This window comes from Vipera berus, assembly GCF_964194415.1.
Source record: "Vipera berus genome assembly, chromosome: 3".
Classification (NCBI taxonomy): Eukaryota; Metazoa; Chordata; class Lepidosauria; order Squamata; family Viperidae; genus Vipera; species Vipera berus.
Genome location: NC_138204.1, coordinates 38,044,741 through 38,069,948, shown reverse-complemented (window position 1 = coordinate 38,069,948; position 25,208 = coordinate 38,044,741). Strand labels below are relative to the sequence as shown.

General features: G+C 36.5%; 1 protein-coding gene across 1 annotated transcript in view; it reads right to left on the bottom strand.

Moving 5' to 3' along the window:
- Positions 1-2,073: 2,073 nt before the first annotated feature.
- The window catches only part of PTPN22 (protein tyrosine phosphatase non-receptor type 22), a 34,762-nt gene continuing 11,627 nt past the window's right edge, over positions 2,074-25,208 (bottom strand). The window contains exons 4-22 of the mRNA XM_081324110.1: positions 25,010-25,086; positions 23,611-23,706; positions 22,533-22,571; positions 21,979-22,050; positions 21,820-21,882; positions 21,293-21,435; positions 20,473-20,539; positions 20,130-20,207; positions 18,214-18,306; positions 17,435-17,511; positions 15,577-16,244; positions 12,020-12,118; positions 11,765-11,895; positions 11,258-11,285; positions 10,730-10,816; positions 9,782-9,882; positions 7,058-7,088; positions 4,219-4,296; positions 2,074-2,750 (exon numbers count right to left, since the gene is read on the bottom strand). Coding sequence (XP_081180236.1) covers positions 2,686-2,750; positions 4,219-4,296; positions 7,058-7,088; positions 9,782-9,882; positions 10,730-10,816; positions 11,258-11,285; positions 11,765-11,895; positions 12,020-12,118; positions 15,577-16,244; positions 17,435-17,511; positions 18,214-18,306; positions 20,130-20,207; positions 20,473-20,539; positions 21,293-21,435; positions 21,820-21,882; positions 21,979-22,050; positions 22,533-22,571; positions 23,611-23,706; positions 25,010-25,086 — 2,093 coding nt within the window. The 3' untranslated portion in view covers positions 2,074-2,685. The remainder of the gene's footprint in view (positions 2,751-4,218; positions 4,297-7,057; positions 7,089-9,781; positions 9,883-10,729; positions 10,817-11,257; positions 11,286-11,764; positions 11,896-12,019; positions 12,119-15,576; positions 16,245-17,434; positions 17,512-18,213; positions 18,307-20,129; positions 20,208-20,472; positions 20,540-21,292; positions 21,436-21,819; positions 21,883-21,978; positions 22,051-22,532; positions 22,572-23,610; positions 23,707-25,009; positions 25,087-25,208) is intronic.

Genomic DNA, 25,208 nt, shown 5'->3' with positions numbered 1-25,208 from the left:
TTAATGCATTCTCAAAAGGCTACACATATTTCATAAAGGGCAAGACAACAGTACTCAGACTGATATATGTAAGCCCAGTACAATTCTGATGCAAATACATCTGGGATAACAATATAGCAGGAAAACCGTGGTAGTCTGCAGTGACAAAAAAAATCAGATGAATAATGTGGTTTGACTGTAATTTAAACTGAGATGGGGGGGAGGAGATCTGTTTCACATGTAACATGCACTGCACAATCAACCTGCCTCCCCCCACATTCAATGTAGCCATTCTATGCATCTGATAAATTGAACAGCAGCTCATGAAAGCTTATGCCTTTTAATAAAATTTGTTAATTGGGAAAGGTGCTACCAGATGCCTAAAACAGTTTCTCGTGAAATTAAAAGACAAGTTTAATACCTAAAAAATTACAGAAATTAATGGAAATGTATGGACTGAGTGATATTTGAGAGATGATGAATCCCCCAATAGTAATATTTCCTATTCAGGTAGGCACTCTTCTCATACTATTTAATCTTCAAATAGTAATTGCTCTCCAAAATCAAAATGGAGCTCACAATCAAAACAAGTATTTTGATTTGACACATTACAAAATATGCTTGAAAATAAATGAGTGAATAGAGGGCAACCCAGACTTCGCTCTTTGCTGGTGAAGAGCACTTCAGAATGCAAAGCTTCTGTTTTACTCACAAGAAATCACTTGATATCAATTTTGAAAGTGTGCTGAAATGTCTACCAGCTGCAAATAGTACCCTTCCTGATAAATAATGGTTATTATAGTCAGATGCAGGGCTTTTTTTGTCATAGAACGCATCGGAACAGAGTTCCGGCACCTTTTTTCAACAGATTTTCCAGAGTTGCGTTCTTTTCCTATTGTTTCTTTTCCTATCCTTGTTTGTTCTTGAAAATGCCCTGCTGGTGGTACAGTGCGAGCAGGGTCTGCTCTGGTGCTGTCTGCCTCCTCTAGGAGGAGCCATGACGTGCCCGAGCACCACAGCCAGAGTGTGGCTTGATTGGCTGGGTCGGACCATGTGATGTGGAACCCGATGGTGGCAGTGGCAGACACATAAGCATGGAGGCCATCTTTCACAAGAGGGTGAGGGAGCCTTTTGCCTTCACCTTATAGAAGGTGAGATGTGTGTGAGGTTAAAAAGGGAAGCGAGAGGAAAGAAAGGCGGCTGGCGTGGAAGCTTGCCTGACAGCAAAACTTTGCTGTTTCAATTCCTTGGGTAGTTCAAAGGATGGAATGTCTACAAAAATCTCTTTTTAGTCTTTAGTCTTTTATACTTTATATTCAAACTGCAGAGGGGAAGAATAAGAATAAAGCCAATGTCTTGTGATTTGGAGGTATTATTATTAATATATTATTAATTATGATTTGGTGAGATGTAAAGGTAGACCTACAGTGTAAGGTTTAATCAGATCTATTTATTAAATTGGGTTTAACTTAAAGGTAAATTAAAAGTAATCTGTTCAGTGATGAAGTTTCAACTTTAATTTGTTTCAAGTCAATATCCATATTAAACTCCAAATGTAAATTTTTCCAACTTGTTTGACAACTTCTTAAAAATAATTCAATCTTTTACAAGCAACCAAATTTTGTTTTACTGGGGCAATTTCATTTCACATAGAAAGCTGACATTTCCACTCATTAAACTAAATGGGTATGCCAGTGGTAAATGTCCCAAAAGATTAATAAAATGCTTTCTTGTAATTTAAAGCCACACAGTGCATGGTAACATTAATAGTATTAAACTACCTTGAACAAAATCCTAGTCCAGGGGTCAGCAACCTGAAACAGTGAAAGAGCCACTCGGAACCGGTTCCCTCACAAAAGGAAAAACTGGGAGCCGCAAAAAATGTGTGCACATGTGCGTACATGTGCGCATGCGCAGAACAGGGTTTGACTGAAGAGTGGAGCCAATGTGAGATATGCACCTACCCTGCATATTTGAATTGATTGGTTGAACTTTTTTAGTCCCACTTGTTGTTTTTTTTGGACTGCACATGGCAGAGGACTGGGAGCTGCAGGAGATACACTAAAAATTGAAGGGTTTTTTTTCCAACTACAAAGGTAAACCTTGTACGTTAGGCAAGGCAGGTTGTATGACGTTTGTGAGTTCCGGCACCTTTTTTTATTATTTTACAAAAAAAGCACTGGTCAGATGTCTTACCAATCTCTTATCTGTTTCAAAAGCAAGGGAAGCTGAAGTCATATCTCCATGACAGTCATAGACCCAGAATATATGAATGACAAATGACATGCCTTTCTACTAAAAACCAAGTACCATTCTTAAACAGCAACACAATTTATATTTCTACAGTGGCAGACTTAAGATAACACTATACGACACTGCAGTTACTTGAACCTTAGCATTTATTTTTTGTTCATCTCAATATGTTGTTTCTTCAAAACTTTTACCTGATGTTGTCTGATGGAAACAAATATTGAAAGTAGCACAACAGCTCTCTGATCCCATTTCCTCAGCATGACATGTAGTTCACATCAGATAAGACAGGTGAGATTATATATTAATTTTACGAAGAACATGCAGCATACAAGGCTAAATACCCTTAAAAAAAGTCTTTTTGTTCAGAATGATTCTGTTTATTGGAAATAAGCAGGAGAAACATCAGCAAGGCAAGTCAACAGGACTAGAACCAATAGAAGATAAGAAATTCTTCTAAATATTCCAATTTGGTGGTGGATTTCTTGGTCCTTTGGGTTTGGAAAATCGGTTTGCAAAGCCTGTGACACAAAATTAAAAAACTGTTAAGCATTACTATCGTATTTTATCTCAATAAAATAAATCTTCAGTGAGTCTGAAGCAAAAACTTACTGGGTATGAATATCACCGAGAGAAGCTATGTGAGAGACAGGGCAGCTATTCCAAACAAATACTTTGACAACTGTAGTAATTATTTTTCACCATAAAGCAATCAAGTAATTTTTAAAATCGAAGCTAAGCAATAAATATATAACATGTTCTAGTACAGATACTAAATAAATTTAAAATGTTTAAATGTAGCAATAATATTTGCATATGGTGGTATAGGTTGGTGCTACCAATTTATTAAATTATTAATAAATTATTAAATTGTTTTATATCTGTCTAATTATTATCTATCATCATCTCTGTCTACTAAAGTTGCTGAGAGTTGAGTAATTTATTCTTTCAGTTAGGAGCTGAGAACAGGTAGTCTTTGACTTACGACCAAATGGAGCCCAAAATTTCTGTTGTTAAGTGAGACACTTGTTAAGTGATTTTAGCCCCATTTTACTACCTTTCTTGCTACAGTTGTTAAATGAATCATTCTAGTTGATAAGTTAGTAACTCAGTTGTTAAGAGAATCTGGTTTTCCCATTGACTTTGCTTGTCAGTAGATCACAAAAGGTAATCATATGACCCTGGGACACAGCAGTGGTCATCCATATGAGCCAGTTACCAAGCATCTGAATTTGATCACATGTCTATGGGGATGCTGCAAACGTTATCCCTGTGAAAAATGGTCATAAATCACTTTTTTCAGGGCTGTTGTAACTGAACAGTAACTAAATGAGCTGTTGTAAGTCAAGGACTACCTGTACATGATATTATTACCTATTTTTTCTCACAACAACAATGCTGTGAGGTAGACGATGTGGTTAAAGTGATTGGCTCAAAATTATCCATTGGCTTTCTATGGCTAAAGATGACTAGAAATTAGATCTTGGGCAAGTATCACAAAATTTTGCACTATTTTCAGAAAGGATTTTTTTCCTTCCTCCTGCCAACATGTCAATGCCATTTTCCCCTAGTTCTCAACATGTATTTTCCCATTTCAATTTAATCCTAGGTGTTTTCAGTCACTTTAAATTATTTGAGAAGGCTATCTAGCCATAAAGTAAAACTGTTGGCACTAATTAAGATAAGAATTAGAAAATATACCATATTTACCATAATAAATTATACCATATTAAATATTTACCATATTTAATAAATGTAAAAAGAATTCTGGCCATGATTTGTAATGTTTGCATATATGCGTATGATCCTATATATAGTAGAATGAGAAATTTTGGTGATCACGTTACAAACTATCACCTGGAAAGTTGTAGTAATAGTTTTCGAGAATGCAAGAAAACATTAGGATCGGTAGTATTCTAATTTTGGACTTCAGTATTATTCTAGTAGTAAATTGAACATTGAAGCATATTTATTTTTAAAAATGCATACCAAAATTCAGAATAGAGTTGTGATGATTTGACTGATTATGCTCCGGAGGTCTTACTAGTGAAGGTGGGCTCCAAATACCTAAAAATTCAAAAATGTCTTTAGTAAGTCATAGTCTGATAAAGATAGATTTCTTGCATTGCAATGTGATTCCTGATGTAAGGGAAGTCTTGCTTAAATTGCAATAGGAAAGATAAAAGAATATCCATTAATCTTACCACTCATTACGAATGCAATATTGTAAGCCATTGATATCTAATACTGGTGCTAGTGCTCTTTAGATGTTCTTCTATCCATTAACAATTGTTTATTTCATAATGACATGCTGGTGTAATTATGTAAAAGTTTACATGATAGAAGAAAGTGGACTTAGTCATGTGGCTTTTACCATAAGCAGGGAACATAAGTTCTGGATGGCTTTTTTAAAGATCCATAAAAAAAAGTTTCCCCATGTTATTAGATGAACCTCTAATAAATACTACTGAATTGGTTGTTATTGAATTTGAAAATTGTGAGACTTTGCCAGTAAACCTGCAATACGAAGCAGCTATATGAAGTTTTCCCAAATCTAGCTCCATGTAGACGGGAAAACATGCTGAAGAACATTTCAGCTGCCACAGTTGGAATAGTATATGAGGATTTTGTTAACCTATTATTGGTATAATAGTAACAGCAATAATAATAATAATAATAATAATAATAATAATAATAATAATAATAATAATAATAATAATAATATAAAAAGTTGGAAGGGCCCTTGGAGGTCATCTAGTCCAACCCCCTGCTATATACCATTTCAGACAAATGGCTGTCCAGTTTCTTCTTAAAAACTTCCAGTATTGAAGCATTCAAAGCTTCTGGAGGCAGGTTGTTCCACTGATTAATTGTTCCAACTGTCAGAAAGTTTCTCCTTAGTTCTAGGTTGCTTCTCTCTTTGATTAGTTTCCATCATCTGTTGCTTCTTGTCCTGCCTTCGGGCACTTTGGAGAATAGCTTAACTCCCTCTTCTTTGTGGCAGCCCCTGTGGTATTGGAATACTGCTATCATGTCACCCCTCATCCTTCTCTTCATTAAACTAGACATAACCAATTCCAGCAGCTTTTCCTTATATGTTTTAGCCTCCAGTCCCCTAATCATCTTTCTTGCTCTTCTCTGTACTCTTTCTAGAGTCTCAACATCTTTTTTACATCGTGGTGATCAAAACTGGATGCAGTATTCCAAGTGTGGCCTTACCAGGGCATTGTAAAGTGGTATTAACACTTCACGTGATCTTGATTCTGTCCCTCTGTTAATGCAACCTAGCACTGTGTTGGCTTTTTTGGCAGCTGCAGCATACTGCTGGCTCATATTTAAGTGATTATCCACTAGGACTCCGAGATCCCTCTCACAGTTACTACTATTGAGCAAGGTACCTCCTATACTATACCTGTACATTTGGTTTTTCTTGCCTAAATGTATGTATGGCTTGTTTTTACATCCTTTTCAAGTATCTACTTACATGGCCATACTCGGCCCAAAATTTATTAGCAACCAAAGATAGTAGAACAACTGAGGGAACACCTGCTGCTGGCATCAAGTTCCCTTTGTCCTGTGCGCTCACACAGGGAGGGCCTTCTCAGGGTGCCGCCAGCAAAGGATTGCCGGCGGGCAACACCCAGGGGGAGGGCCTTCTCTGTGGGCGCGCCTGCCCTCTGGAACCAGTTACCCGTAGAGCTTAGGACTGCCCCTGATTTTCGTTCATTCCGCCGGGACCTGAAGACCTGGCTCTTTGAGCTTTCCGGCCAGGACTGAGGATTTTTTAATTTTTTTAACTTATTGTAATTGGGTTTTTAATCAGAGATATACGGGTTTTAGATTTTAATCAAGGAAAATTTAATCTATTTTAATTGCTATTAATTTTTGTATTGTAATGTTGTTTTAATTGCCTTGTGAACCGCCCTGGGTCCTACGGGAGAAGGGCGGTATATAAGTTTAATAAATATAATATAATATAATATAACTATGGAATCCAGGAAGTCTTTGTCAGTTAAACAATGTTAAGGCCAAATTGCTTTATACTTCTTCTTTCCAGAGGATCTAACGGCTGACAGGAGGGCATTTGATTGGTTTGCAAGTACATCTTGTGAACTCTCAACTGCTATTTGATGTTTTATCTTAAGCAATTGCCTACCGATCCCAGAAGCTTCTGACAGACTTCTGCTCTTTAGCAGTCTAGTGACTTTGGTATTATTCCTCTTTCGTTTCATTTCATTAATCCTCTTGTTCCCAGGCCAAGCTTTCCAAGATAATCATCTTTCTCTTTGTCAGACTTCAATGTACTGTTTTGATTTTTGCCTGTTTCATTGCAGCACCAAACAATCAGCAACATCTCCAAAAAGAGTAACAATATTAATCCATGGCAGCAAGAGCGTAATGATCACCTTAGAAATTAATTGTGGGTTAGTCAGGGGAAATGTAGGCAGAAGCCTGCATCATCAAATCCGTAGAGCAAAGCTTCAGAATCAGCACTCTTAAATGTATAGTTTAATGTGCCAAAGGTCCTTTCTCAAATAGGTCTAAGGAATCTGTCAGTTAGAATGTATATGTGTTTATCATAATGGCCCCAATTCATACTGTAAATGTTATAAGTTTTTAACTGCTGGATGGGAAATTTACACTATGTTTTCAAGTTAAATTTCATTGGATAATTGTTGGCTATTTTCCTTTGGGATCTTTTGTCTCTCACTGAAAGACATTGGGATTTGATAGCTGGTTTTTATTTATCCAGTAAACTATTCGCTATCCTCTATACTTATTAGGATATATGTGTATTGCTAATTGTTGCTTTCTTCAACATACTTACTGTTTTTCACATTTCGTAAAATTTTCAAACTCTGTAAAGAAAAAAAATTACGGTAAGAAAAAAGTATTAAGAAAGCAGTAATTATGAAAGATCATTAACACATTAACACTGTTAGAATTCTAACAGTGTAAATATGGAAAGAGAAGTGGCAATATGAATGCTGGCCATGATTATGAGAAAGGACACAATGACACTTCTGGGTAGACCCATCACTTGGGCCAATACAGAGAAGCAGATAACATAGCCTGTTCCTTCCTCCCTTTATGATTGTAGCAAGTTTGCTTTACGAATATGAGTTATTTTTCTAGGGCCAAGAATTTGATAAAGCCATTGTTGTGTGATCACAAAACAATATTCCAACAGCTAGGGCCTACTGGTACAAATTTAAGCTTCAAGTGAGGAAAGGATCTCAGTTTCATGTACCTGAATACGAAATATACTTTTCTTTCTTCCTTAGAGCACATCTGGTGCCATGAATGATCAAAATTCCAAGTTTCTTGGGAATGAGGTTAACCATCAAATCACATTTTGAAAAAAATAAGGAATGAAATGGACTCTTTAAAAAGTATTGTTTTGGAAGACAGGAATTGAGTTGGGTTGGGCTCTTAATGCTGTAATTAGATTAGCCCAAGTTAATTGCTAAAATATGCTCTGATTTGTTGTTGTTACTATTGTCCTATTGTCCAACATTTTTACTTCCTATTTGGGGATTATTTTTAATGACAAAAATCAGGTTAGATAGTTAATACACAAACTAATGAATGAATGATTAAAAACACCATATGTTGTTCACCAAGGGAATTACTGCAATGATTACTATTTTTTAAGAAAAGAAAATGCTTCAAATATGTGGGAAGACATGAACTGAACTAGAAGATGCATCATCAGCCTTGGCTGATCTCATAAAACAAAATCTATTAGAAAATATCTATAAGATAGCCTAAAAAAACATCCCTGAGAAAGGCAATAGCCTTTCCTTATTATTACTAAGAAAATTATATGGATGTGTGTTGAGCTCAGAACTTCTCTATTACAATTGCAGTTCTGAAAGAATAAAATGTCAATATTAGCTATAGCAATACAGACAATGCAACTAAATATTGTGTTTTTTCTATTCCTAGTTGCAGAAATCACTTGACTTAATTGGTTTAAATATCTATTAGCAATTCACCACTGTATTCTAACATCAGCCAAAGTAACCTCTCCTCTGCTTTATCCTTGGTGTGTGCTTGCATTGCAAGGTGAATATCATTCTAGTGAATTGCTTTGGGAGATGTTTGTTGACTGAAATAAAACAGCAATTACTGTATGGGAAAGCTGTAGATTGGTATGGTATTTATCACACATAAAGATTTGGATTTGCTTGCTGGAAATATCCAAACTGCAGACACAAAGTGTTTAAATCATAAGGATTGCATACCACGAATGGCATAAGTTACTTAGTTAATTAATTAATTCAGTTTAGATAGCTGCCTATTTCATGTGATTCTGGATAGCTCACAACTTAAATCAGCAAAGACAAATTTGTATAAATAAAACAAAATAACCAAAAATATAAAAGGGAAGGAAAGTGCCAGCCTTCAGTTCACAGACAATATAGCCACCTTGCAGGCTGGCATGGGATCCTCAGGCCTTATAGCACAACCATGTCTTCAGGGATTTCTGAATTTCAGTAAGATTGGGGCTAATTTAACCTCAGGAATCATGATGTTCTAGGGGGGGTGATACATGGCAGAAAAGGCTCTTCTGGGTCCTATCAGAGGGAACTCGTTTGAGACAGGACTCGTAACAAGATCTGGTGGGATGAATAAATGTATCAGTACAATAGTAGTCCCTCAAATAACTCAGCCCATTCCATGTAGGGCTTTATAAATCATAATCAGCACTTTGAATTGAACCTGGAAGACAACCAGCAATTAATGCAGCTTGCAGAGCAGATGGTTAGTGTGTGCTGATTTTGGATTTTGCCCAGGCCACCATATTCTGAACCAGCAGCTGTTTCTGGATGCTCTTCAAGGGCATCCCTATAAAGAGTGTGTTATAGTAATCCATGTAGGAGGTGACCAGAGAGTAGACTCTTCTGGATAAGATAATTCTAATATGCTGTACACGAGGTTGCCCCATTTAAAAGAGATAAGCAAGAAACAAAATACATTGGTTTCTTTATTTTGGACACTGATGCATGCATACCAAAAAAAGAAGAAATATAAAAGAAGATGAAGCAATTGGAAGGTATTTATTATTAATGATATAAAAATAAATACAACAACTCACCTCCCAGGGAAGGATTGTTTTCTCTAAGACACCACATGCAACGGCATGAAGATATTAATGGGGACTGTCAATCACCACAACTGATATTGCAGTTATTAACCTATACAGTAAATGCTTTCGGGACTTACTTTGTAATCATATCCAATCCAATAAACATGATCACAAAAGAAATCCTAGTTGGGCTAAAAAACATCTTTGTAATCATATCCAATCCAATAAACATGATCACAAAAGAAATCCTGGTTGGGCTAAAAAGATTATGCATTTCCAGTAAGAAAACCCACTTGTTTGTTCTGTTTCTCTAACCGATGTTGCATTGTGTAAAAACATCTGGTCTTCTACACAACTGAAATTTCTATGATTTACATATGTATAAAGAGTGGGAGGGGAAAAAAACTGCTTTTCTCTTTCTAAATGAATGGTGCATGTCACCAGCCCTACTTCCCTTACCTTGCTCCTTCTGAAGTTGCCTGCCTCCTTTGTCGTCTCCTTTACCGATTTAATCTGAAGGTCTCCAAGGTTCACTACATTGTTTGTAACAGATGGACAAGCTATAAAAAGGAACAGTATCAAGAAAAGACACACTGGAAAAACTCTGTGTATATTTTTAAAAAAGTCTGTGTGAACAAACATTATTACACCAATTTTACTGACAAAAAATCCCGTAGGACCGAAACTTACAGGAATACAGCCAATTTGTTGGTGAAAAAGAAAAAAATGTAAATCTATCTCTCAGCATAGGCATTAATAGATGTATTTAAAAAAAGTAGGTTAGAATAAAAAGCACCCTAAGAGACAAATGTAAAACTGTCTACCAAATTGTAATCTAATACGTACCATAGCAGCAGTTTTGCCACAAGTATAAAAAAATAGCTCTGAATTGTTCCTATATTGCTAGAATCACATTGAGATTTGAGTACACGATCATATATGTGGGTGGTATCAATAGAATGGAAAAACCAGTTTGTATATAAATCAGTTCCAATATTTAAAACTAACTTAGATTTTATATCTGAAGTCACACTCTCATGTTACCAGGCTTTGGACTCAGCATATATACTTTACACGGGAATGAAGTAAAGTGGAGGTCTTAAGCAAACAAGCGGCTACACTCCAACATATCTGAAGAACCCTAAAAACCTCTATTCAATTTAGTTCTTTATCTAATAATATCAGAGGAACACAGTACAAAAAATAGCTAGCAAGAACTGTAGCTGGGTATCATTTGCAGATGCTCAGTTGTCTGTACCATCTGTAGCTGTACATTCCTTCTACCAACTGACCTCTTTCTATCAAGTGGATCTTTTCAAAATTGCTTTAATTTCTCCTTTCTCCTTTTTAAATAAAGGCCCTACGTATCTAAAACTATTACAAGATGACAAAATCTGTGGGACTTACAGTCCTCATCCGCAAGAAGAAATGATTCAGGAGTTCTCTCTGGAAGTGGGGGAGTAGGGGGTGAAGAAGATCGGTTCCAGTGGAATTCTGTGATGGTACAAATTGTGGGGGGAAAGAATATATTTAAATTAGTTCACATTTAACAATCCTAAGGCTCTGCTGTGGTTCGTTTGTGGTTCTATCAACAGCATTAATCACAACTGTTCAACAGATTCCAGTTATGCATTTAAAAGTCCTACACATGATCTGACTGGACTCACTCATTCTGCAAAGTCAAAGCATATTTTAATGCAATGAAACATACCCCAAGATATTGTTTTATACAAGAAACTAACAATTTATGTACCTGATTAGCATATTGTGTAGTAACCTGTAACAAAAACTTTCACAATATCGTTTATAATAAAGTAACACATTGGTAGAAAGGGTAGCCTGAGCAAAAACTGAGATGTACTAAGACCTAGTTTCAGTCATTATAATATAATGGTTGTGCAAATTAATTAATAAAAATATTAGGAGAAAACATACCTGATCTAGGCCTCTGTAACTTTCCACTCTGGAAATGAACAAAAAGACAAAATGCTTAATTTTACCCCATCTTGGTAGGACTGTATTTAATTTTTATTGAGTATTTTGGTGTTTCACAATGCAGCACCTTACACATGAGCAGGCGGTGGGCAGATAAGGACAGAAATGTTCCAGGAGGTCAGGCTCACTGCAATTCAATCTGATAACGCTAAAAAGTGGTCCCCTCAAATTTCTTCCTCAATTCCAGTTCTAGAAGTCCAGGTCTCAGACCAATTGGGAAAGAGGAATATGAAAGAACAACCGCTGGAATAATTTCTGGAAATTGCTCGTCAAGTCTAGATTCCTGCTACCCCTTGCTTCACTCAATGGAACTCTAACTTGCTCTTTATCTCAACCCCTATACATGCCATATCTATAGCAGTCCAGTTTGTCAAAGGAGTAGCCTGTTTTCTTCAGAAGTCAGGAGTTTGGTAGCACAATGCTGCCGGCTAAGTTTAAACCTGTTACCTTATTGGGTCTCGGTCTCACTGAGTCAACAGAAAGTCTCAGCTGAGATGTGCTGCTCCATTCCGTAGATATTTTTGATTTGTTGTTTTCAAATGGTAGCTGGTGATCTGAAGCTGCTAACAAAGGTTTATCTGTAGATGATAAAAACTAGAAATAAAAACTCACAGATTTTTTAAAATAACTTTCTAGATAGCAGAAATCTCCATGCAATAGAAAATAGCTGTGTCTGGCCCCAAATGCCTCCGCTGCATTTACCCAACTGCTGGAGCTCATTCTCTTCTCCAGGTACAATAAAAGATTCAGGGGTTCTCTCAGGCAGCGGAGGAGGAATATCTTCATCATGCTGGGGAAAACCTGCAGTTAAAAAAAAACCTGACAATTAGAGGGCTTCCTTTTTAGTAATTTCTGCGAGATCTGGCCAGCAGTAACCAAATGATCATTAGATGGCATTAAAAAAAACATAGAAAATTCGAAGTCCTTGCTTTCCTCTAGTGGTTTTCTGAAATTTTGTAGAACAGATCTGATAATCCTATCTTATAAAAGCAATTGATTTCAATATTGATTTAATAAAACCAAATACCAAGTTCTAATCTCGTGTGCTGGTCCTCCATGCTTAACCTTGACGAGAGAGTCATGTATTGTAGCTGTTCATGTTGTAACATGAGTTTATAGAAGTTCGGTTATTAAAAATATGGCAGTATGCTGTTCTAAATCAGTGTTCTCTTCTGACCTTGTATTCTTTCAGATTAGACATGCCAGAAACTAAACACAGGGCTTTCTGCACACAAACTCTCCTTGCGCTACAGGTCCTCCCTTGCTTCCATTTTGTACTGCTTTTCATTGCTGCTATTTCTGAGGCACACTCAGTTAATATGATTATCATCTGATTTCATTCAATAGGTAAATCTATAAATCTATATTTAGGAAGTAGTATCTGCAAGCTACTAGCTAGCACTCTATATATGCTTTTACTTTGAACAGCAATCTTCATTGTCTCTAAAATGCCAAACACTCATTGGAGTCTATTCAACATTTTCAAACATCTGAATTTCTAATATGAAAATGTTAATTATACAGTACTGTCAAAATAAAAAAAGCAGTTAACCTGTACATTTTAATATACATTTGTGACCCCTAGATGGCACTAGAGCTAATCGTTTGAAAGAGAAAAATTTGCAAACTTTTATTGCCCTGCATATGCATACTTCTTAAATATTAATCAAGGGAGAAATTGAATATGATTTTTCCATTTTCATTACTGATTATCATTAACCAATTCTCCTGGAATAATTTATCTCAACTCACTAAGTTCTGGGTATTAAAACATTCAGATGGAAGAGCTACCTACACAGTGTTCCAAATAGACATCTGCTGAAAAATTATTCCATTTTTTTTCCACCTCGGATTATAGGATCATTTCTTGGTTCAGTATGTATATCATCTGCTTTTTGCCATATGGAGCAAATTTGATGAAGGATTTCAATTCTTTGCTTCACTGTTTTATTTCTGCAGAACACTGGGAAAATCTCTCTCTCTCTCTCTCTCTCTCTCTCTCTCTCTCTCTCTCTCTCTCTCTCTCTCTCTCTCTCTCTCTCTCTCTCTCTCTCTCTCTCTCTCTCTCAACAACTCAGTTTCCTGTTGTCATTCACTCAAAGGAAAAAATAGTAAAGACTTCAGCCAGTTTTGCCTGGTCTGCAGCCAATTGTCAACAGAAATTTTTCTGTGTTGGCTTCTGTAACTTAGGCCATGAGAAAGTATGTGTTGTGCTTGTTATTGTCTTTTTTTTAAAAAAGAAAAAAAGAATAGTTGCTCTTTTTTATTTATTCCTTTACCTCATTCCTTTAATTATTCTCTAATTTGTGAATTGATTATGCAATAACCGCTATTCAAATAAAATAGGTTTATTTATTGATATTAATCAGAACTTTGCCTGTGCGAATTGGGAGTGGGGAAAGAGATCAAATTGACAGAACATGTGCTCTTACATTGCAGATTTTAGTCTGATATATTCCAGGTTCTACTAGCAAATGTGCCAGACCACCCAGGTGAATTTTATATTTATTGTGGGGTTTTTGTTGTTATTGTTAGTAGAACCTAAAATTGACAATAAGCAGTTGCACAATACTATATTTTGGCATCCAGGATTGATCATACCATAGTGAGACTGGACTAATGTATGTACCTGGGTTCCATCATATGTAATATCTTTTATGGTTATATTTTATGTATGTAAGAATTTTGGTCTAAAGCAAAAATAAAATATGTATATCTGTGTGATTTTTACTCATTATGCTCAGCCACGTTACAAATTGTCAATATATACATTGAAGAAAAACACTCAAAGACAGTGTAAATTTTCCATAAAGAAAAACTATTAGTTTTCCACTTAGATTCCTAATATTTATACTTATCAAAATTAGTTATCAACATATCTCAGTTGGTAACTTCCTTGTCCTATTTCTTAAATGCTTTGGATATAATTAGTCATGTATCATAATGGACCACTTCTGTGGGCTAGGAAGGGGTGATTACATGGTTATGTTCCTTCTTCCGAGGGTAGTTCCAGTCAGTAGTGAAAGGGTAAGAAAGATCGTGTCCTAAAGTGATTCTCTGTGGAATACCAAAAGGCTCTACTCTTTCACCCTCCTCTTCAACATCTACATGAAGCCTCTGGAAGAAGATGACATCCTCTGGCACAGGGTCAGGTATCATCTGCTTGCCACTCGACTAGGGAAGAATACATTCAGGTAATCTACTCTGTCAGTCATAAGTCTGGTAGGCTATATAAGCAAGATCTATAACACTATCAAAGAGAGAGACCATTGCTCAGTAGACCAACACATTCCTTAGATGCAAAAGGGAGTTTCATGACCAGTTGTGGCTCAAAAAGCTACTGCTCACAAAATTGGAAAGCTTGTGGCTGGGCTGACCTATGCTAAGATGTAATTTGGGAACTTGGACACTAAGATGTCATAATTTACAGTCCAGATATTGCTGAAGTAAAACAGATGACACATTGCGGTACCATCATTCACAGACAATATATTGATGGACATCTCAATCCAGAGTCAAACAGAGGTGCTATCTCTGGAAACTGTGAGGTTCTGGAAGCTGTGAAGTTCTGGTGAGAAACAGACTCCTACTTGAAGAAGATTTTTGCATAACTCCCTTATTATCTGCTACCTTTGAAGATAATCTGGAAGCCATAGCTGGTCTCTAATGCAATGGTCTAGTTAAGGATGCCTCCCAACTTGTCCAAATAGCACTACAACTACAAGAGTTTCACCAGTTGTCAATTGCAACTGGGTGTAATTCAAGATATAAATTGTCAACTTTAAAACCTACATGGATAACTGTGGAACCATTTTCTCCCAGCATTTTTGCCCAGCCAGTAAGACCCAGTAGGGAGGGCTATCTGCATCCTCTGAAATCTCTGAGGAACCATGAGGATGGGTCTTTTCTATATCTGTTCCTTCTTTGGAACAGTGCTTCACCTGAAGTTCAGGTAAGTACCAAACCTGTTACCATTCAGGAAAACTGCCAAAACACAGCTGTTCTAAAAAGTCTTTGGAGATTGATGCTATGATGAGTTCCTTTCCTGTAGCAAACAATTATTGCTACTAAGACTTTTTGTCCTTAGTATATTAATGATAAAGAAAAATAATTGCCTTTGGTTTGGGGATTTTGTTACTTTTATTCTTCTGTAATTTTCTGTTATTCCTTTAATTTATAAGATGCTCATAGCTTCTTGGAATTGAGCAGCATATAGAATTGCAGAAATGAAATAATGCTGCAACATTGCATAAACTTACTGTGGCAGACTGCATCCAAAGGATGGGTATCCTGGGCTGGAGGGTTGAACAATGAATAGCTGGGCTCTGAGCTCTCCAAAGACTGGTCTGTAGAGGCTACAGCAGAAGATGAAGAAACTGTTCTAAGGGAATTGAGAGCAGACTCAGGATGTGCTGGGGAGGATGGTTCTTCTGATGAGAAAGAAGAAAAATAAGGGTCTTCTGATGACCATATACAGTGCTTGAGCTTGAGCTTGTAGTGTGGGTCATTGTTTTTCAGCTTGTTTGAAAGGCTTGAATCAAGTTGAAAGCCTCCACACTGGCCAGATCCTGAATCCATTTTTGCCAATGGCTGCAGTATTTTCTGTGAAACTGATTGAAAAGGAGTAGATTTGGTCTGGGTAGTGTGCACTTTGGTATCTAAGCCCATTCCAGTTTTATCATCTATTTTCACAGTGAGAAGCGGATCGGTCAAAAAACAACTGAAGTCCAAACTGTGATGTTTGTGGAGTGGCTGTTTTGCCAGCCAAGAGTCCCATCCTGTGTTTCTGCTGGCAGTAGGGTTCAATGCTCCAACAGAAAGTGCTGGCCTGACCAAAGAAGCACCATCTCTCTTTCTGTCAAGGATGTTTAAGCTTTGTGTAGCACAAGCAGTACACCGAGCTTTCTCCTGATGCTCTTGTTCAGAACTGCAAGAAAAATTATGTAATTCTTAGAGCAAGATTTTCCAAAATGGGCAAGCTGCAGGAAATGTTTTACGTTACATATTCTGAACTTCTGTTAATATTGCTGCCACTTCAGTATATTTCCAGCAATATATTTCCAGCACTACAATACTCAATTCTGTCTAATTTAAGGCTACTAAATGCCAACATTTAGTTTTTAATATGACAAAAGGAAATTAAATGCATGGTGAGCAATCATTTTAACTATACAGTATTTAGTTTTCATTAAATATAAATTTGAATTGCATTCAAATAACATTAACTTTTTGTCCGGGATTTGCCTTGATTACATTTCTCTTTTTTCCTCCTGGATTCCTTACAATAAGATCTCTGATATGTCTTTCCCCCAAGTGATGCCTTCCTGTAAGAAAATCCAGAACAAAACCCAACTAATTTAGAATCTTGCCTATCTCATTGCTTAAACAAATCCATTCAGCAAGTCCTAGGGTATTTCCATCTTTTTTTTCTTCAGAATTAGTTGATGTGTCTGGTCTCATGATTCCAGTGGATACCAAGTGTATTTACTGCAGGCTGATCTGTACCTGAATTGCAATGAAATTGGACTTCCCGCTCAAAGCACAAATTCTGAAAAGATTATGTGTGGTCCATTCTCTAATTGGTAGGAAATTCTTCATACTGACTCTGACTACTTTCTCTTCCCCTTGTCCTAGAGGTTAAGCCACAAGAATGTGGTTTTCAACATATTGCTAATCTGCTTTTGAGGAACTGAGGACTGAAAACAGTGCCAGTCTGGAAATGTCCAAATAGACCAATATTCTCAAGATTTAATCTAGTAATCACAGCCAATAGCTACTGATGAACATGCTGTTTTTCCATTTCTCTAAGGAAACATTACATAGTGGTGGATGATTGGGCCAGTTTATTTACTCTGTAGTTAAAAAATAGTTATGAGTGCAAACATAGTAGTGCAAACATAAATGACTATGTTTATGTTCTGTTTTAGTGAAAGAGAACTGAAGAGAACTATGAGAGAATTCAGCTCCACAACTGAAACTCATGAGATTTATAGTATAGAAGTTCCGATTGAATTCAGTGGAGCTGACTTCAGGTAAATCTTTTTAGTACTACATTCTCCAAAGTCCTTAATTTTATCCAGATTTTGTGCAATATTAAAGAATAATATCTATTTTTACCTGTTTGGTAGTTTTATACAAGACTTTTCCCTATGTGGATCCTGAGGTATATTGGCTATAGGATGGTTTATTCCAGTCTGCAAAAGGTACAAAAGTTCAGGTTAGGACTCAAGACTCACTTCTTAGTCACAGCCCTTGCTACACTTGCATACAATCCAATGGATTTGGATTATTATAGGCTACATGACTCTCCAACAAATTTAATTACTGTAACTCATTGTCTAAAGCTCATATAGCTAATTAAAAACTGTTACTCACCACTATAATAACAATATAATACTTTATGGAGAAAACCAGGAAACAAACTAAAAGGGAAACTTGATCAATTTGGAAAACCATACTACCAAAATGGAACAATGGCAGGACGGAAATCCAAGAGAGAAGGGGACAGATGTCAGTCAATCTACATCCAAGCTGAAGTAAATAGATTTTAAGTAATGAGAGGATTTTTTTCATCTTGGGTGAAAATTCCACCTGCTCATCTATTTCCTATTTTAGCGTAATGCTTGACTGCTACTTCTTTGTCTTAAATAAAATTTGGTGCTTTCTTAAACTCATTTTGGAATGGCAATGTTCTAAGAATAAAGTTTCATTTTATCTTAGACTGCTTGTTATCACAGTTTAGACCAAAGTAGCTGCAAAAAGGAGTAGGAAAAATACAGACCTGAGTGCATGTGATATTGAGCTTGAAATACAGATAAGGGCTTTGCAGCATTGTTCTGGAAAGACAGTCACATTAGCTTTCTTTATTTGCAATTAGAGCCAGCAGGGAGGCTTACCTCTGTAATAACAGGATCTGAATGACTGGAGAATGCTTCAATCTGCCTTTTAAAGAGTTCAATCACTGCATCATAGACCAACTTATATTGCCCCTGAAAAATAGCAGCCATGAATCATGTGGAAATATGTCACAACTGCCTATTCATTTCGCTACTTCACAAATCTAGGCTGTCTAACATAGAAGGGTTTAGGTACATTTATGAGTTCCAGCATCTGATCTTAGGGGCATTGATTATACTTCCCAAAGTGAAGTTGGGGAATCCCTTTAACAAGTACTTATGATTGGGTGTTATGCTTGGATTTGGCAAGATAAAAGAGGAAATTGCAGTTCCTGTTCTGCTTCATTTCCTGGCCAGTGGCTTATTTACAAATGAAACACCAACAGAGAATGAGGATGAGGACATAGGTTCAAGCAATGGTGGCATATCATTCCGAGAAATGATTTGCATTTGAAGGGCTATATACTGTTCAAGCAACTAGTCTGGCAAATGTCTTCATGGCACATTTTCAAAGAGCATTTAAATGACTTGTACTTTTCTCTCCCTTTTTCTGAAAGCATTAGCACCTGCTTCTTTGATGTAGCTCCAAGAGACCACTAGTATAAAAAAAAAACATTTCTGGCACACATAAGATTTTCTTACAGCACAGCAACATCTTTACAGGACAAATAAGCTTCTTCAGTTCTTTGAGTGCTTTTAATAGAAGCATGATGTAAAATACTGTGTTTACTTGAAAATAAGACCCAACCAGAAAATAAGCCCTAGCATGATTTTTCAAGGTGCTTGTAGTATAAGCCCTACCCCCCAAATAAACCCCAGCATTATGGTTGCCCTGGGGGAGGGGTGTGTGGCCAGTTCAATGTTGCTCATGTCGGGGGGGGGGGGCTTGGGAAGCCCAAGTGGGGCTGGGGGAGGTTCCAGGGCTCTCTGGTGGAGGGGATCAGGACCTGGACAGATGCCAGGGCCTGATCCACCAGAGCAGCCTCGCTGACCCTCTCAGGCTGCGTGGGGCAGTTCCAGTCAAGGCTCAGGTGGGACAGGGAGTCCCGGCTGCCTCTTGAGGACAGGGGCTTGGCCTGCTAAATCTCACTTCTCTAAATAGGACAGAACTTCAGGACACAATGTAAACCAGTCTGAAGAGAAGCCCTCCCATAAGCCAATCACCGAACCGGGCAGAGCCCTTCAATAAGCCAAAAACCAATAGGCAGTGCTCCCTTCTTCTTTCAGAGTGGAGCATGTTCTGCTGCTGAGAAAGTAAACGAACAACACTTTTGCAGTGCAGCAAACCTGCAGTGTCAAGATGCCATTCATGGCAATTGAAACTCACCCAGCTGCTGCCTCAAAGCCATGTCTGTAGACCCTCTGCAAGAAAACTCTCCCGGAGAAGAACAAGCGATGAGAAAGAAAGCCTGCCCCGTGCAAGTGGTAGTTGAAGAAAGGGGGTGGGGTTAGGATTGCATACTGGGAAGGCAGGGGGAGAACTGAATCACTGAGGCTTTGAGAGAGAAATGAAAAGAAGTGTGGGGAGCTCGGGCCATGCTGAAGAAAAAGGGGAGCAATCCCTGAATTAGACTCACTAATATTCTAGTCAAGGGTCAGTGTAAAATCTGAAACCACATTCACTGGTCACCTCAGACTAAATGGCTTTGGTGTGTAACAGTATCTTCTACCTCACTTGTACCATGCAAAACTCCGTAGTTCCTGTGCCTCCCCCACAATGCCTCTGCCTCCACCTGCTGCTTAGAAGGCAAAAAAATAAGACATCCCCCCCAAAATAAACCCTAAAGGGTCTTTATGAGCACAAATTAATATAAGACCCAGACTTAATTTCAGGGAAATACAGTATTTTACAACACAAAATTAATAAAAACATTACTTATGCTTGGCACTTTATAAAGAAACCAAATTGAGCATACCTGAGTTTGCACCACCAAAGGTCTCTGTGTGCGCATTTCCTGAATCATATTAAAAATGCTGAAGTTCATTGGTAGAATCTTGAGAGAAAAAACAGAGAAGGTATTGCTCACGTGAAAAGCCCAGCTATGCAATCTGTTTACTGAATGCTCATTAAAGAACTTGCACTGCAGGTTATGTTAAGGCTCACTAATAAGTCATCATTCCTGTCACAACTATATATCAATTTGCTGGGGAAAAAAATCAATTTCTTCTAGAATAGCAGCCATACAGCAAATAGCATGAAAATGAAAATTATAATTTTAGGTAGTTCCTACAATGAATAGACAATATAGAAGCACTCACACTATCTCTTAGCAAGGTCCAGGTATAATCAATGGCACATATAACTCCTGTTCGTCCGCAGCCCGCACTGAAAGACATGACAAATTGCTAAATGAATGATGATAATTTATTCTCACTGTAGGCTGATCAACTAATATTCAGACTTCTCTGAAATCCTTTAGTGTATTTTCAGATTTGAGTGAAAGTACCCAAATATCTCTACTAAAATTTAGTTTTTATATTTTATCACCAGCATCAATCAACAAAACCTTTCTAGGTAAGAGAAGGTTTCAAGCCAGACCCCTTACAATGAATGAATTTTATTTGTTTATTTTTATGTAATCCAGCTTGAGTGTTTTAAAGGCAAAGGATCACATAAATCTGCCAAACATCCATGGCTATAGCAAAAATGGCATTTCATCGTAGGCCAATAAAGACACTACTTTGCATCTGAATTTGATATTCAAGTTAATTATTTTTTTATTGGACCCTAGTAATCAGCTTCCAGCAACAATAGTGTCTGATGCTTCAGAGGGGAAAAAAGCATGGAAATCACATTTCAAACATGTAGTTGCACATAATAAACTCCTATGGAGTTTAAATTGGTACAACATTTAAATTGGGTCCCTATTACTTCCACTGAGTACTTTTAATCAATTTGCAGGAAGTTTAGGGCTTAATTTAAAAGACATATCAGCATTAAAAATACATAAACTAAACCTGAACTGTGTCTAATGGTCAACAGATTATTTCTTCCTTCTCCTACCCTAATTCAAAAAGAATTATAGAACAATTCCGCTCTCTTGAACTTAAAATGGTTTCTATTTTCAAGCAATTTTACCTGCAGTGTACACAGATAGGTACATCATTGTGTGCTTGGTAACAATGCATCTCATTTATAAATTCAAAAATAGAGTTGATTGAGGATGGAACATCATGGTCTGGCCAATTTTTATAATGAAAATGATAGATGCTTCTGATTTCCTAGAAAAGACACCCAAAACAAGGAATTTGTAGGAATTAATTTAACACAGGTGTTTCTCAATTAACATATCCTAAACCTTGAGGCAGGATACAAACTGAACTTACAGTGTAAAAGAAATACTAATGTGCATTTATACAAGATTTGTTAAATTCTTCTTATGCACCAGGAAAAAAAATCCATCACCTTTTTTCAGGTAAGTACATGGTTTCTGCTGGGATGTTATTGGTTTTTCTTATCCAGAAAGCACACCCTCTGAAGGGAATGCTGTACAGGAACCACAAAATATCCACAGAAATATATCAGAGAAAATGTGTGTTATACATTCTCAGGTTCCCTGCAACCCAGCATACAAGTTCCTATTTCCTGAAGCATCCCACACTTACACTGTCATTCACTTTTACTTTCAACTTGCGAATCACATAGTCCTTTCTTTTTTCTTCCGCCTCCTGAAGAGAAGCAAAATCAAGAAGAAATTTAAATGACATTTATTTCCACCAAGCAGAATTCAGAGTACGAATTCCAATAGAAAACACCATACTTACACAGATAATGACGAAAGGGCCTAACTGCAATGGGGATTCATCCATATCAACCCAGTAACGTTCACATTTTTTCTGTTGGGAAGATACACAGGAAAGTCTACCCATCTGTTCTCCAATATTCACTCAAGCCCACAATTGATTTTGTTTAGGAAAAGCAAATCTGTCTGAGGTTGCTATTTAGAGGTGATGGGAAAAGACATTGGGAACGCCTATTGCAGAATAAGGTTGTATCTAAACTATAGTCTTGGCAGATTTTGTTGTACTTTCTCTTTTATTCTCTCAAAAGAAAACGTGCACTGTTCTGAACAGACATGAGGAAAGATTTAAGATGAATCATGTAATGTGATCATAAAAGACTCAGAGTTAGCATTATATACATATAATTACAGGAAGAAAGTTTCAGTTATGGAAATGCAGTACATACACTCTGCAGTTATTATAGGGACTGACTATAAGAAATGCCACATGGAATGAAGTCTTGGTGAAGAGCAAGCTCAGAAATATAGACATTACTGAACTAAATGTAATATGTTACCTTTTGACACAATACTTACCTTTCCCATTTCAAATTCCATGCAAGCCATGACAATGATCTGGAGAGATTAAAAAGAAGTATGTGAATGCTATTGGGAAATAGGCACATATGCAATCATGCTGTTGTTTAAAAAGTTCCAAAGAAGATAATTTTAAGATGCAGCTGAAAACAGCATACTAGTTGATATATTGCAAAAGAAGCAAATGTTATTTCCAATGCTGTAGTTCAAAAGCTGCCATTGTACTCAACTATCCTTTGAAGAAAACTGCAAGAAGATTCAGATGTAGGCAGAGATACATAAATAAAGAAAAAGAGTCCTTAACTTTTCATGTATTTGGAAAAGACAAGACATGAAACTAAAAAGATCAACACATTTCCTTAATTTTCCTAAGTCACTTGAATTAGTTTTATTAACATTTTATTATCAATTTTAAAATTTGGAGATTTTGAAGTATTTAGAACTGATGTATATTAACTCCACAATTTTACTGCAAAAACTTTTAGGTTGTTGACTTCAGCTTCCTTTCATTGCTGATAATCATCCATCATGTATTGTCAGCCTATGTTACAGCCCAGAAGAATAAATGCAGAATGTAAAAATTCCAAGAAAAGCTAATATAAAAAGAATCACTCCACTGCTGCATCTGTGCATGGATGCAATTAAGAAATGAAATATCCATGGTAGCCAAGCTAGAATACAAATAATTGGAACACAGGCAACCAATATTACTAGGCAGCATTTCCACCAGATTGGTGGCTGGAGCTTTTCTCAGGTTCGTATATGAAATGATTTTGCAATCAGATATTAGACTCTAGTATTAAATTGGTTTAACGCCTTCAGTGGATATCATTCTTTCATTAAAAGGAGGTCAAGCTGAATTAGGCCAATAGTGACAACCACAGAATGGTAAACCGCATCATCCCTTGCTTTCTGAATGCAAATGCAAAACCTCACCTTAGAAGGAGGTTTTCTTAAAAACAACTATATGAGGTGTGATACAAATAATCTGACTTCAAAACTGGATACATATCCAGATAAAATATGATATTTTAAAATCTAGGAAACAATTAATAGATAGCTTTGATCTACTTCTTACCAAGATTTTATATTCCCAAATCATCCTCCAAAAATCTACAACAGTTGTGGAAAGTGGACCCTGGGTAGCAATGTAGGTTCTTGGCTCATATACACCCTAAAAAGGAAATAAATGTAACATTGGCTTAGATAAATGCATTAAAAAGCTTTCAAATCTAATCCATTTTAGAATTTAGAATTTTACAGTATTATTATATTCTAAAATGAGCTGCCACACTAACTTTTGAAGAACATTTAAAATAGGAAATTGTGTTGAATCAAAAAGTAATCTGGTCTGGCCTGATGGGGAATATGGGTTTTTTAATTGGTTTTTATTATTCTATCATTGTTGTATTTTAATTGGGCATGGTTTAATTCTCTTTTAATTTTTGTATAGCTATTTATATATGCCCTGTGAACCGCCCTGAGTCCCTAGGGAGAAGGGCGGTATAGAAATCAAATAAATGAAATGAAATGAAATGAAATCTGTGAAAGTATTTTTCTAAGTGGTACTACTTTAATAACACTCATCACCATCATGGCAATGACTTCAGTTCTGTTACAATTTTCATCATCCTCAGGGTTGTGATAGAGGCTCTAGTCTAGTCCAACATATCAACAAGACATTATATCAGATTAGGAAAAACTGTGCTATAAAGCAGAATCCAGAATAATCCAGACAATCTAAAATTTAGAAAATTTTAGGATTTGGGAGCAGAAATTGTATTATCCCCAAACATTCTACTTCAGATTATACTTCCACATCTTCTCTGTTCGAGCCACAGCAGCAATTACAACATGATTACAGTTACCAAGGAAAGCAAATTATTTAACAAGCTAATTCTTATATTACAAAGAATTTTTTTAATCAAGCAAAAGAATGAGGTCAGTGGGGTTTACTGATACCACTTTTATAACAACCATTCAGAGTTTATTTATTTATTTTGCTAAGAATCCAAAAAATACAAACAGTATGTTTTGGAAATATGGCTGGCAAGGGAGGTAACTAGCAATTTATTTAATTCTCCTTTTGCATGAAGCATGAGAGGAGGGGATTGCAGTAACTTGAGACAATCATTGATTGAATGGCGTTTTTTTGTATTCTAATCTTGGTTATCTAAGAACCAAGCATATTAACGTTTTGAAATCAGAAAAGCTAGTGTGGCTACAGGATGGCTTCAGATTGACAGTAGATACACTATTGTGTGGAATGTCTGCTGGACATTAAGGAGAACATCTCTACTCAGCCATGATGTTCATGATCGCAGCCTAATAAAGGTAATAGGATTGTCACAGTGATAAAATACATGAATTCATTCAGCCTAGAAGAAAAAATAAAAATGCAATCACAAAACAACGATACACGTATATTAAAATATTGTGCTAATGGGAACAGAATCTCAAATGCTTGTTATTTGTACCTTAATAAAATTTGCATTGATGTAATCAGAGTCTTTATTTGATGTGATAAAAGAGAGCTTCACTCTGGTATGGTCATCTGAAAGAGGAAAAAAGACAAAAGAAAAAACTGTTTGCTGCCTTATGTAACAAAGAATCTATTAAATAGAAGAATGAAGTTACCTTTATCCAGCACAAAATCCAATTGTACAAGCATTTCAA